The sequence below is a fragment of the Apostichopus japonicus genome, chromosome 3 (genome assembly GCF_037975245.1).
Source record: "Apostichopus japonicus isolate 1M-3 chromosome 3, ASM3797524v1, whole genome shotgun sequence".
Classification (NCBI taxonomy): Eukaryota; Metazoa; Echinodermata; class Holothuroidea; order Aspidochirotida; family Stichopodidae; genus Apostichopus; species Apostichopus japonicus.
In genome coordinates, this window is record NC_092563.1 from 1,135,897 (window position 1) to 1,156,300 (window position 20,404).

The 20,404-nt window shown below is 40.3% G+C and overlaps 1 protein-coding gene across 3 annotated transcripts in view; it reads left to right on the forward strand.

Moving 5' to 3' along the window:
- Nucleotides 1-13,895, forward strand: part of LOC139959126 (zinc finger protein 423-like) — a 44,895-nt gene extending 31,000 nt beyond the window's left edge. For all 3 annotated transcript variants that reach the window (XM_071956731.1, XM_071956737.1, XM_071956725.1), the window contains exons 5-7: nt 4,598-4,671; nt 5,252-5,326; nt 6,285-13,895. In XM_071956731.1, coding sequence (XP_071812832.1) covers nt 4,598-4,671; nt 5,252-5,326; nt 6,285-10,291 — 4,156 coding nt within the window. In that variant the 3' untranslated portion in view covers nt 10,292-13,895. The remainder of the gene's footprint in view (nt 1-4,597; nt 4,672-5,251; nt 5,327-6,284) is intronic.
- Nucleotides 13,896-20,404: the final 6,509 nt, after the last annotated feature.

The window sequence follows — 20,404 nt, forward strand, 5'->3', positions numbered from 1 at the left end:
TGGCTGACATTTTACCTAATTCATTATGTATGGAGAATCGCCTTCAAGGTATTTTGTAGAAAGGCCATGTTTTATAGGAAGGAAAGAAAAAAAAACTCCTCTTGATTGGACAATATGGAAGTACTTTCATTAATCATATATATCAAATATACCCCAAGGAAGGCAACAGAGTCAACAAAAACAAAACAAAATCAAATCAAACCTGATGGGTGGTTTCCCCCAACATGTGACACTCAAGTTGAACCCTGGAAGGGTTGCGTGCAAACTCTGAACAGCAAATACGACAGACTCTCCAGTGTATTTCCCGATCGTGAGTATGCCAGGAAGACGACCGAATTCTGGAGAGGAAGTTATCAGCGTATGTGATCATCTAGTCTTGTTAAAAAGTAACGATAGTAATTGTAAGCTGTCCAACAAACGACTTTACGTCACATCACGTTAGGGAACTAGTCACAACTGAGTCGGTGGTCTACTTATTTGTAGGTTGGGGGTTTGGTTTGTTCTTTGTGCTTAGGGTCATGCAATGCTCGACAGGCTGAGACTCACCAACTCAGGTGTCTTGACGGGAGTCACAAGTAGAATTGTGTTTTGCTGAAAAGAGCTAACAGTATTTACATGGATGATAAATCAGACCCTCTGTAACCCCCCCCCCCCCACACACACCCCCAAATATATTACCCCAACTAACACTAACATATAAAATATACTGAAAATGACCCTTTCTTGAAACAGGCCTATTCAAATGAAAATACTTTCAGATTGTCCTTGCAAGGATTTGCACCCCCCCCCCCCAAAAAAAATAATTGTCTCAGAATCAAAGATTTCATCCTATTTTTGAACAATTTGTTGTTCAGACTATTAATAAATTTAATGAATCCACAAACAAACATTGCTTCAATAAAGGATAAACTATTGTGTTCTTTGTAGTTATGATGCATGGAAAGGTTATCCCATAATATGCTAATTTTTGTTGTACAATGGGATTATGGCTTAGAAGAAGTCAACAGAATCTATACTCGACATCTCACTTTAAATCTTGCTTCTTTGTATGTAAAAGTAGTACACATTGCAAGAAAGTTTGTGAACTCTTACCCTATGATACTCTCTCCAATATTAGCTCTTATACAGTAATATATGACAGCAAATCATTTCTATATTAATGAATAATAAATAAACCAGCAAAAGTCAAAACAATTTATTTACTCAGCAACCTTTTCTTGGTGTGAATGTGATAAATATATATTGTTTAGGACTTTTGTTTGGGGAGGTAGATTTGCAATTTGCCAGAATGTTATGAAGCCTGTTATCATAAATTTTATTTGCTTAAAGTAAAGTTAATTTGTTCATTGGAGTAAAATAAGTTACCATAATAGCTGTCATCATTGGACAATCCTGTTGTGTTTGCATAAATGATGAACCAATCGTATTAAAGCAGCCTCAAGAACCGCTTGCATGGATGTGAGCCTGTGTCTTTAATAGTTCATGGTGAGGGCGGAAAATAAATGTTCTGAACTTGTACTTGGGCTGCAGGATTGCTGCCGCTTGGTATTTACATCAGAGATGCTTAAGTGTCTACTTCTTGGAAGGTTTATAGTATTAATTCCAAATTTTTAACTAAGATATTGTCAAAGTTGTCATGCCCATTCCTAATAATCGAATGTCTTAAGCAGGATTTAAGCTTAACACTTAAATGTTTAATTTAAGACAATAGTGCATAGATACTTTCAAGTTTTGGCTTCATTTTTGGAGCTTAAAAGGCTGTCAGATTGTAATTATCAATGAGAGAGGGGAGGGGTGGCACTGCTAGCTTGAGTTAGATTGAGGGTTATCCTATGATATGAGAATGTAATATAATCTTTAAGATATATTGAACCGATATTCCAATCCCGACACAAAGTACAACTTTAGTACTGGCTATAAAGTGTTCAGGAGTTCTAAGCTCAGTTTTATTCTCGTTAATCCAGTAAATTAAGCACGTAGTCCCACAATTACATTTAGTTTGGTTTGACTGCATAATTAACAACTAAGGATTAAATCCATAACTATTTATTCCCAAGAGTCCTATGAGGGTTTGCGGAGTCCTAGTTTAACTATTAAAGTGCACGGCTCTTTAATCGTATCAAAGACAAAGTTACAGCTACGGTAGTTGAATATGCCCTTTCATGGAGCTATTAAATGGTGGTGTTGATCTTCACTTTCCATGTCACCAGAGAAACTTTCTTCTCTACCCTGATGCAACTATCTGTCGGAGTTCATTAAAACCCTCTCACAGTGTGAGCCTCCTCACTATGCTGTTTGAGAGGTTTCTTATCCTACTGAGATGTGATGCTGGCACTTTATTGACATGAATATTTATGAAGGAGACTCCCAGTGGTACCTAAGCTGTCAAAGATAGATCTTAGAATGTAGCAACAAGATTTGAGAGTTTTTTTCTCTTTTCTTGTTTTTTTTCTCCAGAATTTGAGGTTGTACTCATTTCATTATTGGAGTGCACATTAAAGTAACACAGTGTTTGCCCCTTGTAATGATATGGACAGTTTGTTCTGTTGACAGGTTATTGTTGTGATGGATCATGATATGTCATATAAATAGGCCATCTGGAATTCTGAGGAGGGGGAGGGGGAGGACAAATAAATTTAGGGAGGGGGAAAAACAATTTATGGAGGGGCACACTACTTGTGTCCTTTAACTTGTGGATTTTTTTGTATGTATGGTGGTGGCACAAATGGTGATTGGGTAGGGAGGGAGGGGGAGGGAGCATAAACTGAGTACTGTACTTGCATCTTTGCATTAATGAGACTCCTTGAAGATATGAAGGGAAAATCATACCTGGGTAAACTATGAGATTTCACCCATATGGAAGACAGTTTTTGTCAGCTATTTGGATTTTGGTTGTTGCTTTTCATGTTTATCTCTCTTTCCTGCCATGGAGGCTGTTTTTGGTCCCCCTATTGACTCCCAGATAATTCTTATGCACCACATGCTGTATTATCAGACTAGGTGTAAATAGATTCTGAGTTTTCATGAGACAACTGTAGCAGTGTCTGTGTGTATAACCATACAACATGTTTGCCTACTGTGTACCCATGAAATCATGTGTGTGTCATTCAGGCAACATATTGTTTGGATAGTGAAAAGGAAAGGAAAGAGAAGAGAATTTGCTCATCGGAAGAAAACAAATATAATAATAAATGTATATTCTTCAAGTGTTATCTCTCAAATAGACGAACACATTACAGTAACATACGGTTTTCTTATTTTCTGACATAAAGTTTACTTTCTTATGATTCGACCTGACTCGACTCTCGTAGGAATCAGTTGTTAATCTACAACCCACTAATTTAAGCTGACGTAGTGGAACCCATACCTGGGAGCTGTTATTGGGTGTGGATGTCTCAAAATTCTGCCAACAAAGTTGCAGTCAGTTGGTCCCCTAGGGAGATAATTTGAACAGGAATTAAGCCGTTTGTGCGGACTGAATCATCCTAACAGATCTCTGCCTGAATTAAGGCACTCCCTAAAAAAAAGAAAAAAGTCAGAAACCTCCAATGAGGCTAAGGAAGTCTGTAATTACATACCAGCTTCCTGACAGTGTGGGCTGTCATATCACAGTGGGAATTGATGCAGTTTTGCAGATTACAGCTTTCTTAAGACCCTCTGGGGGAGAGGCATGCTTACCAGTAACTTATTAATATCTAGATAAACATTTGTATCATTTGCATAAGAGTGATTTTATGGCTGTGGTGATGTGTTATAAAGCTTTACATAGACTAAACGTACCTGCTGCGGAAGTCTGTGTATTTATTTTGATTTTGAATTTCGCACAGAGATCGGCTTTGAATGAACTTATCGTCTTCTGTTAATTTATGAGACTGAATGTGCAGTATAGGGCTGTGTTGCTGTAATATTCTCTTTTTACTTAGCTACACGTAGGTATACGTATTCTCAGGTTCAACAAAGTTTTTGTTTTTAACATGGCAAATTTCACGTGGGGTGCAGGCACCAGAGGAGGGGCACCAACATTTTTTGAAGGGGCATGTGCCCTTCCCCATTTCCCCTTTGGCGACGCCATTGCAAAAACAGTGAAGGCACAAAAGATTGAATATTCTACGATAACAACTCAATGTCTTGTCTCATACTGGTACTATCCTGTAAAAGATAGTACATAGATGAAAATAACATCAAACCACAATTAAATTGTGACATTCTAGTTGTAAGAATTGAGAATCCCAAAACCAAAGAAACTCTCATTATAATCATGATTGGAATCTTGTTTTTCCCTAGCACACCTGCCAAAAGACACTGCTTGCTGCTGTGCTCATAGTATAGGTATTGTTTAGTAATTACAAGTGGTTGTGGATGTAAGCCTTCAGGATTAAAGGAGAAGGGTGGAGGGGGGGGGGAGAGGGAGGGGGTGGCAGATTCAGTATCGTACCAGGCATGAGAGTTCTCTGTTGATTGTCACCTATATGTTAATGGCTCACATAGATTTAAGCTGGATCTGTCATTGAGATGGGTGTTTTATCTTTTAATGCTTTGGTGACAGCAGTGGGATGAAATTTTACTCTTTATTCATCTCTGTCTGTTTGCTTTGCAGGTGCGAGCATTGTTCGTCAGTATTTAAGTTGATGGCAGACCTCTTTCAACATCGCAGTATCGGCTGCCTTGGCGGTAAGTACTTAAGTCTCTCCATACATAATGTAATAATTCTGAGTGTCTATAGCAAATTTAATTTACGTCAGAATTACTGGAGAATCACATAACCAGATCAGGTTAATTGACTTAAACCAACCCCTGACAACATCAGCCTTACAAAAGTGAGAAATATTAGTGTGCCCGCCGCCCTTTGTGCACATAATGTATCTTGTGGTCATAACTCATCATCCTATAAGTACAGTATAACACTGGTTATAGGTGGTAAAGCTCACTGGTCGGCATGCAACTAGTCTACAGTTATAGGTGTGGAACTGATTGTGGGCATGACTTCAACATTCAAAAGTCATAAACAAACTTTTGGCAAAAAGGAAAACTTGTATTAGGAAAGAAGGTGGGGGGAGGGGGGGCGGGAGGAGGTTGGTAGTTGCCCTTAGATATTTGGACCATTTTCTTATTAATGCTATATTTGCTAGGGTTCAAGATACATTGAATGGTAAAAGCACCTCGGTCCTCAACCACTCACATTTCCCAACTCCTCTTTTCTTCCCTTGACAAAGATTTCTCTAACTTTTATCTGAATTCTTCTTTACTGCAGTTGGTGGTTCAGACGGTGTCGACAGGGAATCTCGAAGTACATCTGAGGATATCTCTGACAAGTCTCATCTCTCAGGTAAGTCTTAGCATGCTCTTGCTGAAATCTTTTCTATGTTTCATGATGATTAAACTCTTTTACTACCATTGCTAACCTCGTGGGTGGATTCTTAAATCTCATGCATAACTCTTTCCCTACATCGTCTCATGTCCTGGGTGAAGTATGTCAGATCTCATAAATATGCAACAATAGTATTAAGTCTTTTCCCCTGTTTGTGCCTTGCTGATATGCTGGGTGGAGTCTAGATCTCATGCCATGCTCTCTCCCTTACATCTGCTCATCTGTTCATGTCCTGGGAGAATCGATAGAATCTCACACCAAGTTCTTTGCAGGTGGCTGATATTAAGTTTCACAGTTGGAGGAGAGTCTAGCATGATGTCTCACCCCTAAAAAAAGCTGGTCTCTCTCCTATAGCTTAGTTCAATTGCTTGGTCACTTTGCATTTCATTTGAAGCAATTATGATAATTTACTATTCTGCAGAATAATAAATTAATAAATGAATGGTAAATGAATAGTAAAGCAGGGAATTACATAATGCAAATCACAAACACAAACTTTTGATGTTCATTGTGATTTCAAACAGCGGGATATTATCTATCTCTAAGATCCATGCAAAAATTAAGTTCACAATCATTGAGAAATAGACAAACAATTTTTTTAATACATGCTGGAAATTAAAACTTCCAGTTAAGATTCGATCATGTAGGTTGGCATCTACTTAGCAGCCTACACTTCTGTAATCCTGTAGTGAGCTGCTGTGGGGGACATCCCTGTGAAATAATGCTTTATATCAAACTCTAGCAAAAAGAAAAGTGCAAGATGCAAAGAAGAAACTATTGTGCCCAGCTGGGAGGATATTTTGCCTTCCACCGCAAACGATAAGCAAAATATATTCAAATTAGACTTTTCATGAACTTTTCAAGAGAGTGTTCTCCTTTTGACTTTAACAAGTTCATTACCTTCTTGTATACTCAGATGATGAACTATCAGATGCCTGTTATACTGGGGATGCTGGTGATGAATCTGATCAACAATTCTTCATCGAACACAGGGGAGTCTCCGAGGGCCACAGACCGTACCCATGTCAGTTCTGCAACAGGACCTTTTCTAGGTTGAGTTTCTTGAACAGGCACGAACAGTATCACGAGGACAAGATGCCATTCAAATGTGAACTGTGCGGCCGCCTCTTTAAGCACAAGAGAAGTCGGGATCGCCATATGCGCCTTCACACAGGTGACAAGAAATACTCTTGCCCAAGATGTGGAATGTCTTTTACAAGAAGTGACCACTTGAAGATTCATCTGAAGTCTCCTTGCTATAAGGCCTTTCCTTGTTCTCATTGTCTCCAGGATTTTACTTCGGAGGCAGATCTGATGGAGCACAGCCAAGGCTGTCATGTTCAAGCACCTAACAGCAAGGACCTCCTCAATCACGAAAGAAAGTCAACAGAGATGCATGTCAGTCAGGCTGCTCCCAAGATGTACTCGATCCTAACGGGTAAAGAAGTCATGTTAGCTGATGGAAAAGGGGAATCATCTCAGACAGTTGGCGATTCCGAAGAGTTGACCTGCATCAAAATCTCACTTCCTCGGCCCAAGGTAAAACCGTTAGATCACGGCTGTCCATTTTGCTCCACTAAAAATTTCAAGTCGGTGGAATCTCTGAATTCTCATATACAGAAGAACCATAAAGTAAACGATAGTAACCCGTACACCTGCAACCTGTGTGGAAAGGTCTATCCCAGTTATTACAATCTGGTTGAACACATTTCTGTCATTCATGAACATGACGATGACTGTGATGTGGATGAGAAAAGCAAGAGAAGTGGTTCGTCCAAAGATTCAAGCTTCTACATTTGCGGGTACTGTACCATGAAATTTGCATCCATGCCCTCCCTTCACGAGCATGTCAAGAGAGTACACGCTGTTGGAGGACTGGTTTCCTTCATTGAAGATGGAAAATTGGTTTGTGCTCATTGCAACGCCGGTTTTCCCTCTGATGTTGCATTGATGGATCATTTTCGTAACGTTCATGGGCTGCAGAATACTGCTCATCCATCAAAACTTCCCTGCCCTCAGTGCACGAAGACTTACCCAAACACGAAGATACTTCATGAACACATCAGGAGGAGTCACGCACAGCCATTGGACAGAATGAGGTATCCTTGTCCATACTGTATCAAGCAGAACCTCTTTGATTCTATCGAGCAGCTCCAACTTCATGTTGAAGTCATCCACAAAAGTGAGCAAGAACCAATCTATCTCTGCCCACAAGAAGAGTGCAAGTCCCATTTCAATAGTGACAAAGACTTGAAACTGCACGTGCAGCAGCAACACCCTGATCATTCTAGCAATGGTTCTGGGTCACAGCAGTGGAGGGAGTCTCCAAATCCTAGTACCCCTACCAGGTCCTCTCCAAGTATCCCTAATGCCCTAAAGCAGAGATTGGCATCCAATTCAAGCAACAGTTTTCATCAGGATGACTTATCAAAAAATGATTCCCACGTGTCCTGCCCCATCTGTCAAAAGAAGTTTCCTGTTGAAGATGAGATGTACAAGCACAGCCTGGTTCACTTCAAAGATGAATCATTGGAGTATGCATGCAAGGACTGTGGGAAACTCTTCAAGAGACCAGATGAACTGCAGAAGCATCTGTTTGAAATCCATGCCCACCATCTTTACAAGTGTTCACTTTGCAAGGAAATATTTGACTGCAAGGTGTCAATCCAGGTTCATTTTGCTGTGAAACATAGTAACGAGACTAAGACCATGGGTTGCATCAAATGTGGAGTGCCGTTTGGGACAGAAATGGATCTCCTGAAGCATGTCAAGGTGGATCACCTTAACATTCTGAATTACCACAAATGTTTGTTTTGCAACCATACCTTTTCTTCAGAAGTCGACCTTCAGTGTCATCTCGTCACTCATTCCCAGATTTACAAATGCTCTGCCTGTCACATTCCATTTGGATCTAAAGATGCCTTTCAAGAGCACCTCAAGACAGTCCACCAGGTTCCCCAGGATGCTGTTTTGGACAACGAGGAGCACAGACATGAGAATGGTAAACCGCCGAAAAAGAGGTGTCTAGAGAATGAGGGTAAGCCTGGAGAACACCCAGCAGAAGAAGATGTTGGCCAAGAAGGCTGCTTCGTTTGTCAGATATGTGACGATAAGTTTCCGTTGAAGATGCTACTTGATCTACACCATCAGAGCAAGCACAACTTGAGGGCCAGAAGTGTTTCCACAAGCCCAGCATCCAATCCTAGTCCCAAAGATGAGATTGACGGTATCAAGTACTCTTGCGTAGTATGTAGCAAGCATTTCTCCTCGCGACAGAAAGTATTAGATCACGTTCATTGTCATGCATCCAAAGCAACATCCAGCTCACCGGAGATGGTTTCCATGTCGGTGCCTTCATGTGTCTGCCATTTTTGTCAGCGACCGGTGAAGACTGAGTCTGACTTCATGTGGCACACCCAGGTGCACCAAACAGATATCAGCACCCCATCGAACCATGTACGTTGCATTGTCTGTCTCCAGCTGTTGCCACCATCGGAGCTGTCAATCCACGTCCAGTTTCATCTGCCGGTGTCCTTGGCTCGTGAAGCCTTCTTGTGCTACATCTGCAGCAAGACTTACCTGTCAAGATCCGAAGTGACGCAAAAATTAGACGAGTTTGGACGATCCTATTTTATGTGCTACCTGTGCAGCCAACGGCCGAGAGAAACAACCTCAGAGAAAGGATCGCCTCCAAGCAATCTGGCTACATTGCAGTCTAAATATTCTGTGAGGTGCCACAAATGCAACGTCAAATTTGAGACGCAGGCAGAGTTGGCCAGTCACTTGCCTACACATCAGAATAAGACATACCAATGCATTAAATGTCAGAGGACTTTTAGTTCGGAGGCCGAGATCAAGCTACACGTCACCTCCCACGTACTGGCAGAGGGAATCCTACATGAGTGTAGGCTGTGTCACATGGTGTTAGATTCTCCAGCTAAACTGCAATGCCATCTAATTGAACACACTTTCCCCGACAGAGAGTATGCCTGCCCAGTATGTAAGGCAGTCTTTGCATCGGCCCAGGACATTCAAGGACATGCCATCGAGCATGGCATGGACGCTCGCCAACATCTCTGCACCCAGTGTAATCAAGCATTCTTCTTCTCGGCTGAATTGGAGAACCATCTACTGTCTCGTCCACACCATCAGGAGAGTAAGACGTTCCAGTGCGGAGATTGTAATCTGAGTTGCTCGTCCTTGGCTGACCTTAGCGAGCACATGAAAGGCCATCACGAACGACCCAAGCGATATCGATGTTCGGTTTGCGATGAATCGTTCACGTCATCTGACCAGGTGCAACAGCATTACCTGAACCACCACTCGATGCCTAAAGAGACCACAGCCCATCAGGAATACCAGTGCTTCTACTGTGACAAAACCTTTCCTGGGGTGAGCAACCTGCAGGGCCACATGAAGGTCCATTCTGAGGGCAAGAAATACACCTGTCCAGAATGCAACAAAGTCTTTGCCCTGGAAAGGAACCTTACGGTGCACATGAGATCCCATAACAGTGAGAAACCGTACCAGTGTCCCATCTGCGAGAAACGGTTTGCCCGCAAGGAGCACCGCAAGATGCACATAAAGTCGCACAGCGGTTTCAAATCCTTTCTCTGCCCTCTCTGCGATAAGATGTTTGCTCGAAAGATCCAGCTGAGAGAACATATGAGAACCCACTCGGGACAGTCGCTCAGAACGGGCCTCCACCGTTGCGATATATGCTTTGAGACTTTCACCCTCTCCAAGAACCTCCGCCGGCACAAGAAGAGAGTTCACAAGGTCTTTGCTGCTTCCTCTGGGTCTGCTTCCACCTCCTCTCCGAGTCAGGATGAGGATGGAGGCAAAGGCAGCAACCTGGAAGACATGGATGTTGCAAGTGCTGAAGTCACCAGCAGCCAAGATTTGAATGCAAACATGGAGTAGGTTTATTACATGTACATGAATTTAGCTGTTTTTTTTCTCTCTAGTTGAATAATTTTTATAGTGTAAAGCAATTGACAGTAACGGTTCTTTTTTAAGTGGACTGTCATGACTGTCGCTGTCATGATGTTGCATCAACATTTCTTGTATCTAGGTTTGAAGATGAAGGATAAACTTCTATTAATCCAGGTCAATGATGTCATATATTGGAAAGCTTTAATATTATCTCAAAATTGGTCAGAAAGTATAGTATAGGATTAAAAGTCAAACTGTGTAAATGACATTAAACATAGTAAACATATTTGAAAGTTTTCAATTGTAGCTAATTTAGAAGTGAAGTTTTTACCTGAAATCTGTTTTTTTCCGTATGTAATACAATAACTGTTTAAGTGCTATGAGCAAATGTTTTGAAATGTGAAATATTTTAGTTGATGCTCAGTGCTAAAATATATTTGAAGAAAACAGTATGGGGCAGATGGGATAGTGACTGTGGGATCTACACAAACATTACTTACCCAACCCAATTGTTAAAATTCAACATGGAGGGTGGTAGCTGGGAAAGGGGATACCACATATCCCATTTCCATTTACAATTTGTAGGCCTTCAATGTTAAAGGCTGCAAACTTTTCAATAAGTCAATATATTCATACATGGATAAAACTCACACAATAATCCATAATTGATAGTATTTGATGTTATATAATATTTGATAATATTTATAATTGATAATCCATGACAATCCAAAGATAAAACTCACAATGTAAATAGCATATTACTGTCCAGTTTGGATCAGAATGTTCCATAATTTTGCTTCAAATATTCTGGCAGAAGGGGTTATTATTGCTGATAGAGCGAGAGAAGATGTCTTTTCTACCAGTGACAATTTTAGAGTAGTTGAACAAAAAGTTGTTTGCACATATTCTCTGACTTTAATAAGGAAAAGCAAAGCCATCATGTTTTACCTGACATGATGGAGGTAATTGCTCTGTTTGGGAGATACAAATAGCTGAAGTGTTATTTTGTCTCATAGGGCAGCCATTTTGTCCCTGTGTGATGATGTCATAGTGCCAAGAGAAGGAGGGACCATTGATTTTACCTTTGTGTTTTCCTTCATACTTTCAAGGCAAAGCTAAACTGTTGTTATTGATAAAAAAAGGTACCATTCGGTCATATTTAAAGCATTGGGGGTAAACCCAGTCAAAGGAATGTGAACAATGTATAAAATAAAGATCTGTAAAAAGAACAAAAGTGGCTGAATAGTATTATATTTAGACTTACGCAAGTCTGCAGTATTGTCATTAAAACCCATGAGGGAAGTTATACGTCACAGCTCCCTCTATCACAATGGCCAACGGTGAAGTTTTATTTATTACTTATTTTATTGCAACGACGATGGTTGGGTTTGCTTCTTGAAGAATTTATCGGCCTGATTCTGGAAAGTTGTAGTTTTGTGTTTTAGGGAGACACGCATCGGGCAGGGGTAGAGGAAGTATTGGGCAAATTTATAAAACATTCCATTTGCTTTGTTCTTTTTTCTTCAGAAGACTTTGAAAAGCTTTCATATTTTTGGAGTAGCACAATATTATGTAAAGTATTTGTACAACTCACTATAATATTATTTCAGGTGTTCTTTGTATCAATTCACAAAACTCTTGGTATAGAAACAAAAATGTCTTCGGTATTCAACTTTGACTGTGAAGTGGTTATGTTTGTTTTTAAGTGTATAAAATCGAATCGTAAGTATTCAGTTATAAACATCATGTAAGGCTTCTGCATGTCTTTCTCGTGCATGGTAGTCTATAAAACCTTAATGGCTCTTTAAAATCTGAAAGCTGCTGGGGGATCAGATTTCTGTTTATAGTTTCACTTTGGAAAGAATAGCTATAAAGTTAATATGTTGGAATTCTATGGAAGTGTTTAAATTATATGAATTCCCGTAGAGTTTTAATTTAATGTTTATAATATATATCAAGAATGAATGACTTAATCATCATTTATACAGGCTGATACACTGGGTCATGTCTTTCTCAAGCCAGTAATTTCTGGGTAGATCAAATAAAGGTCTGTTGTACTATGGACGTTGTCATTGATTATAATCCAACAATTTGGATTTAGAAATAACAATTACTGGATATGCCACTGCTGATGTTTAAGCTGATGACATGTGTACAACTGAAGATGACCTCTCAGGATTGTAGGTTCATAAAGACTTTGACACTGTGTATTTACCTTGGATGTAATGTGCTGTTCATATATATACACATTTATGTTATCTTGCCTTCAGTAGCTGTTACTTGTATCAGAATTTTTAATAGTTGTATCTTGTAGATAAAACCAGTTGCTTCTTCATCTGAATGTCTTAGGGGAAATTAAGCATCCCCCACTTGGAAGCTTTCCACCTGGGATACATTAATGTCAGGTTTCGTTTTAAAGTTGATTATCGCCTTTCAATATCAGGATACATTTCCCATGACTTCATCTTCAATATTCTTGTAGGCAGCCATCAATAGTACCAAATAGATGTTTAAGCTTAATGATTGGTTGTTCTTGTCACAAGTCAATGTACCAAATGCTTCAGGTGCCTGATTCAGGGGCAAAGACAGAAAACCCTTGGAAGTGAAAAAGTATTTTGTCAACTCACCCATACCCCCCTCCCCCCCTCCACCATGAAAATGATCAATAGCAATAAAAAACATGTAACTGTATGTTTACTTCACTGACACCACTGCGGCTATAGAGTCATTACTGTTAACACTCCTAAGTTTGTTTAATTTTCTTCTTGGACTAAGATATATCAAGACTTCTGCCTACAGTCAACCTGTATGAGCCTTTGAAGTGTGAATGAAAGGATACCAGACATGCCAGGTTTCATTCATCTATGCAACCACCCACATCCCATCCTATCCATATCTGGTCAACCAATGTGACATTTGGCAATTTCTGTCACAGTATTGAAGTTTCATCAAGCATGTTATGAACTATTTTGATGCAAGATCTTTCCTGTTGTAACTATAGTGCAGATTAAGGCAGTGTTACCGAGTTACGAGGTGTAAACTCATCTACAGGTAAACTATAGCAGTGTTACCGAGTTAGGTGTAAACTCATCTACAGGTTAACTATAGTGCAGCTCAAGGAAGTGTTACCGAGTTACGAGGTGTAAACTCATATACAGGTAAACAATTGCAGTGTTACCAAGTTACGAGGTGTAAACTCATCTACAGGTAAACAATAGCAGTGTTACTGAGTTACGAGGTGTAAACTCATCTACAGGTAAACTCAAGAGTTTAAATGATGCAGGCATTCAGAATCCCATTTTAATCCCTACTAGAAAATTCTTAATTTTTTTTTTTAATATCAGTGCCTAATATCTTCTTTTGTTTACATCTATATAAGTGATATTATTTAACTTTATTTAATGTTTAAGTTTCATTTTTTATGAGTAGAAAAATAGTTTGCTATTACTTTATTTTGGGCTTTGTAAAATTGATATAAAGAATCAAGTCTGTACCTATTGATAATTATGTATAATTATGTAATTTGACCATGCAGTATATATTTGTGATTGCAGTATAAAGAAACATGCCTCACTTCTTAAATGGAAATTCATTTTCCTTTCCCCGTGTTTTGTTTTGTCGCTTTAACGTCTGTAACTTTCCTAAGACGATACAAATTTTTATTCACAGACGCTTATTCTTGCGTCTCTCGCTCGAGAAAATACAATTTGAAGGCTGTGAAAAATTGGTTAAATTACAAAAAGATTTTGTTATCTTCAATAGATTGTGATTTTCAGAGAGACATCAATACACTAACATAGTATTTGGTACATATTGAATCCCAAGTAATATTTCGGTATGATGTCAACTCATTATTTTGAAAGGATGGTTTCAATGCTTTCTAGTCACTTCGCCCAACAACCATTTCGCCCAACTGCCATTTCGCCCAACCAGCCTGGTCATTTCGCCCAACCATGTTGGTCATTTCGCCCAACCAGCCTGGTCAGTTCGCCCAACCGTGTTGGTCATTTCGCCCAACCGTGTTGGTCATTTCGCCCAACCGTGTTGGTCATTTCGCCCAACCTTACTTTTACTAATATTCAGTCAGAATAATATTACTTATTCTATTCCACCAGTTCAATTTGATTTATTTTGGGTGAGGTTACTTCGTAATAGGTAAATAAAGTGAGGTCCGCTCGATATCGATCGGAGTCTGAGCAGTTATTTCGGGTATAATGTGAGGATTACACTACTTTAGGCGTTTACGTATACAATGGAAGTTATATTATTATACAAAGGGGAATCGGTGTGGAATAATATAACCGTTTCTATTTCAATAGTTCAATTTGATTTATTTTGGGTTATATTATTGGTAGTTATATGTTACACCGGGCGGGCCACTGAACTATTACCATTGAGGAGCTTTAGAAGACTGGAGAAGAGAGAACAGGAAAAACTTGGTGTAACAGTGCATAATGGCAATTTTGCAACAGTTTATTTCAACATGTCAGCTCAATAACAGGAACATATGAAATATTAACTCGCCCTCCTTAGATATCTTAATTCTTTGGCATCTGACTTACTCAAAATCTAAATCCAGGACTTTTAGGTGATTCCACCTAGTTTTACAGTTCAGCAGAACTAAATTATTACATATATACTTTTCCCTACTATCAAGGAAATATGCATTACCTCACCAAGGTCTTAACACACACTCAATGATTCAATTGAACTATATGCACTAGTAATACCATCGTAGCAGATGACACAATTCAGGGGATTCCCCTAATGACGACATCAATCGTGACGTCACTTCACAGTGACCACGAGGCCATGGCCGCCATGATCATACAGCCATAGCCTACACTTTTATCACGTACGAACAAATGCTGCACACAAACACCTTCAAAATGGTCACTCCTGCATCATACCAAAACTCTAAAATAACATAATTAATCAATATCAACTGTAATTAATGATAACTGTAATTAATGATAACAACTGTAATTAATGATAACAACTGTAATCCTTCATCCTATATCCATTTTCCCAGTAAAATAGCTTACAATTCCTGACGGAAAATAACCTGTCAGCTTTGTTAACACTGCGATCCCCATGTACTCTATGGTAGTTATCACGCTACGTTAGCATGCACACACACAGTATACTAACAACCTAACGGGCATGAGCTTACGCATGCACTACGATATATAATTATAACTTTCACAAATAATACAGTTTATTCCTTACTTATTTGCTACTTAACAACAGGTCATCCACACATAAAACCAATATATTTAAGACCTCTAAACATTTATGATGGGCTTAGTAGTACTTGATTTAGCCAAAAGGTAGGATTTAAAGACCATCTCACCTGGAGAAGAGAGAACAGGAAAAACTTGGTGTAACAGTGCATAATGGCAATTTTGCAACAGTCTCTGCATGGGTGCTCCACGCTATGGACCGCCAAATGCGCATTAAATATGAAATTTTGGTGGGGTCCCAAACTTCAACCCGTTACACTCTCCCCTCCTTGAAAGATGTCATCCTCGACATGTAAAATTAGATGTAAAAAAAAACTTTTATTTAACAACTATATACAATACTGAAGATTATCCATGTCCATGCTCCAAAGTAGTGTGATTTTTCTACCACACAGTTCTATAATGCCATATGACTATATTATAATTACCTGGTCTGTACGTGACTCTGTTCACAAATACCTGAAAACACTAACACCTTGTCACAATCCACGGTGAGTTCATAAGAGCTCTCCAGGAGCATTATACTTCGAAATCAGGCTCCAACAGTTTAACTGCCTAAAGGGAGCTGACCTGAGAGAAAGCTAAAGATTCATCCCAGTTGTATACGACCATAGATGAACACTTACACAAAATTCCGACCATTAGTCGATAACTCACACCTCGGCAGTTTCCATTAAACCGCATCCCACCGAGTTCAACCCTCTGCTGTTTCAGGTACACGACCTTGACACTATGAGCATTTTCATGAAGGATAGACAAATGTTAACTAAATATAAACTGTACCTCTAACCCGAAGAACCAACAAACAAAAGAAGAAAATTTTGCATAGAGTAATACTTATTGTACAGTACGAGTTATATAATACCCTGGTTGAGTACTATATTCAGGAAACCCTGGTTGAGTACTACAATTAGAAAACCCTGGTAACGGTTGACTCATATGATAGAAATATGGAATTTGTGGACATGAATCGTTTTGAAATGTTTGCAAAACATTAACCGATGGTTGTGGAATCCATGTAGGGTTACCCAACTGGTCATATGTCAGTATATTCCTAGTTTGTCTAAGTCGATGAGGTCTGGCTGTCAATGACTCTGGCAGATCATCTACTTCCTGTCCCCTATCACCATTGTGCTGATCTATGTCTCTCAGTGAGATACCAGTCTCTGTTTCCGCATGAGGACCACCCACATTAAGGTTACTACCATCATTATATGGTTCATGCTGATCAAAATACCGAGTATCGTCTACAGTTGCAGTTTGGTCCATAATCTCTGGATCCCTCTGGACAGTTTGATCACTATTATTTCCTACTTGTCCCGTTGTCCTAGATCTATAGTCAAACCAATCGTCATCACTACTTAAACTGTCAGTTTCCCATTGGTTCTTCGTCCTACAACCTTCCCTTTCATGCTGCCCCTTCCGAGTTGTAGCCTTCTTTGACTGCTGTGGGTAATCTTCGTCAGGTAATATCGCATCGCATGGTAACAACAAATTCCTGTGCAGAATCCTGACACGTCCCTTGTTGTCTTCTGGTGTAATCTCATAAACCGGAAGTTCTGGCAACTGTCTTACAACTTGATGTACTTTCTTCTCCCAATATGGCCGGAGTTTTCCAGGACCCTCAAAACGTGCTAGATTCTTCACAAGTACCCTGTCTCCTGAATGAAGAACTGTACTGTGAACTTTCTTTGAATGTCTATGTTTCGCTCGGTTGGACTGCTTCGTTACACTTTCGAATGCAATCTGGTAGGCCTCTTTCATCTGGTTTCCCCATCTTTCTGCGAAAGATCCATTGTCAGAATTTTCCTTGGGATTGTCCCCCAGACCAAAGACGAGGTCCACTGGAAGTCGAGGGGTTCTACCATACAAAAGGTAAAATGGTGCATATCCCGTCGCTTCATTCTTTGTACAATTGTAGGCATGGACACACTTTGGTAATGACTCCTTCCAATTGAGTCGCTCTTGCTCACTTAAAGTACGCAGCATATTAAGGATTGTCCGGTTCAGGCGTTCCACCTGACCGTTACCCTGAGGGTGGTACGGTGTCGTTCGAGAGTGTCTGATCCCACTCAACTGATGAAGCCTTGCAAATAGTCTGTTCTCAAATTCTTTTCCCTGATCATGGTGCAGTCGTCTTGGGAACCCAAACTTAAGGAAAAAGTCATTGAACAAATGGTCAGCTGCCGCCTGTGCCGTTTTCCTCTTCGTTGGGTATGCCTGAACGAACTTCGTAAGATGATCCACGACTACCAGTATATATTCAAAACCTCCTCTACTCCTCTCTAAGTGCAGATAGTCAATTGAGATAAGTTCAAATGGTTCAGTAGTTTTAATCGGCACTAACGGAGCCCTTGTATGTCTGCTTGGCTTCTTCCTTTTGATGCAGTGACACTGCTTTGTCACATAGAACTCGATATCCTTAGCCATATTAGACCAATAAAATCTTTGTCGCACCAAATCAAGAGTGCGCTCCACACCAATGTGGCACATTTCATCATGTAATTGTTTCAACACTAAAGTCTTGTATTTTGAATGCAGGATTACTTGGTCCATGTTCTTAGTCATTCTCTTCAGGAGACCCTCAGTGGACATTTTCAATTCTCCCCACCTATTCAAAAGTGCTCGGACTTGACAATTTTCATCCCTTCTTTCTTTATACATTGGTTTATGTCCCCGAATTTTGTAATGGATTACTCTCCCCAGCACTTGATCGTTAGCCTGAGCAGCTTTTAACTCGTCCAAAGTGATGCTAGGCAAAACAGGTGATACAATCGACGTCGTTGTAGTCTCCAGATTGTTGACATCAGCAGTGATGGAGTCTGCATATACTACTGCTCCCAAATGATTTGCTTCCACCCAGTTTGAAATAGCTTGTAAGGCACATCCTGGCACTTCCTGAATACACGCCTTCTGGTAGCTCTCCATCTCGTTCTCAAGGGGCATACGTGAGAGGACATCCGCATCTTGGTTTGTACGTCCAGGTCGGTATCGGATATCAAACCTGAAGTTTGCGAGTTCAGCTACCCATCTCTGTCCCGTGGCATTAAGCCGGGCTGTGGACATAACATACGTTAACGGATTGTTATCTGTATAGACAACAAAGTGGCTAGCATACAGGAGGTAGTCGCGAAACCGATCCGTAACGGCCCATTTTAAAGCCAGAAATTCTAGCTTCGTTGAGTGGTAGTTTTTTTCTGCTGGCGTCAGCGTACGAGAGGCGAACGCAATCACTCTCAATTTTCCCTCCTGCTTTTGGTACAAGACTGCTCCAAGTCCCGCCAATGAAGCATCAGTATGGAGGACGTACGGCAGTGAGAAGTCTGGAAACGCCATCACTGGTTGGACAGTCAGTCGATCAATCAGGTTGCAAAGTATGGAGTGATGCTCATCTGTCCAAATTATTTTCTGGTTTGCTTCTGGAAGGTGGCTGTTTTTCTTCTTTCTGGCACCCTTGGTGTTTCCTATCTTCTTCGTCCCATTCTGCAATAACTTGAACAACGGACTCGCTATCGCTGAAAAGTTCTGTATATAGCTTCGATAGTATCCCAAAAAGCCTAAGAGTTTTCTTAATTCCCCCACTGTGGTTGGCTTTTTGTCTTTAAGTGCTAAAACTGGTGCCAGGTCAGCAGGGTCAACTTGGTGTCCATCTTCACTGATTACCCTTCCGAGATACCTCACTTTTCTTTTGAACATCTCGCATTTGCTTGCTTTCAGCTTGATTCCATGTTCTGTCAACCTCGACAGTACTGTCTGTAAATTTTGAAGATGTTCCCCAAAGGTGCGACCATGAACCAGAATATCGTCCAGGTAGACAAAGCATATATCATTCGTCAGTCCATCTAAGCATTTCTCCATATAGCGTTGAAATTCGCCAGGAGCATTTTGCAAACCGAACGGGATCCTCTTCCACTCATGGAGACCCCAGGGAGTTACGAAGGCTGTCAGATGCCGGCTCTCAGAATGGATATAGCCCTGATGGTAAGCCCTGCCCTGATCAAGTGTGCTGAACCAAGTGCTACATTTTAACCCATCAAGTATGTCATTAATTCTGGGTATGGGTTGACGATCATCAACTGTCTTGCTGTTGAGTTCTCTGTAGTCAACGCATAAACGCAGGGACCCATCTTTTTTCCTCACACATACAACTGGTGAAGAATAGTTTGACTTTGATTTTGTGATCCACTCCCTTGTAAGGAGATCCTCCAAGTACTCCTTCACTTCCTGATATAGGGGGCGAGGGATACTAGTATAGTTCTTCTGTACAGGAACCCTGTCATTTAGTGTTATCTTCATTAGTAAGTCTGGGCAGTCTCCCATGTCCTTATTATCAGATGCAAAGGCTTTACACTCACCCTTTAGCATTGCTTGGGCTGCGTCCCTTTGAGAGTCAGTCAAGTCTGTCAAACCCACCCATGGTAACCACTTGTCAGGTTTGTCACTATCCTGGACCTTTTCTATCCCTGTCCCTTGCTTGTCCACACCCACAGACAAACATTCTCCCAGTTGACCATCACCACTAGGTCCAAAGTCTGCAGGTACCGAGGCTACAACTTTTACCTGTTCAACATGTCCGATACCTGTACGTTTTGGTAGTGGTAGATCCTTATTAGTCATGTTATAAACTGGTAGCTTACAACCCCTCTTTGTAACATTAACCATGATCTCTGGAACTTCCAGACCTTGTAGTTCATCACTAGCACACTTTGATACAAATACATATTCATTAGCATAGTTACATTTCTTACCATGTACTTTGAATTCTACTTCCACACACTTCCCTCCTGGTATGACTACATGTTCATTTGGAGACCTAAGCTCAATACAGTCCTGCTCTGATTTGTCCTCAATCAGACGG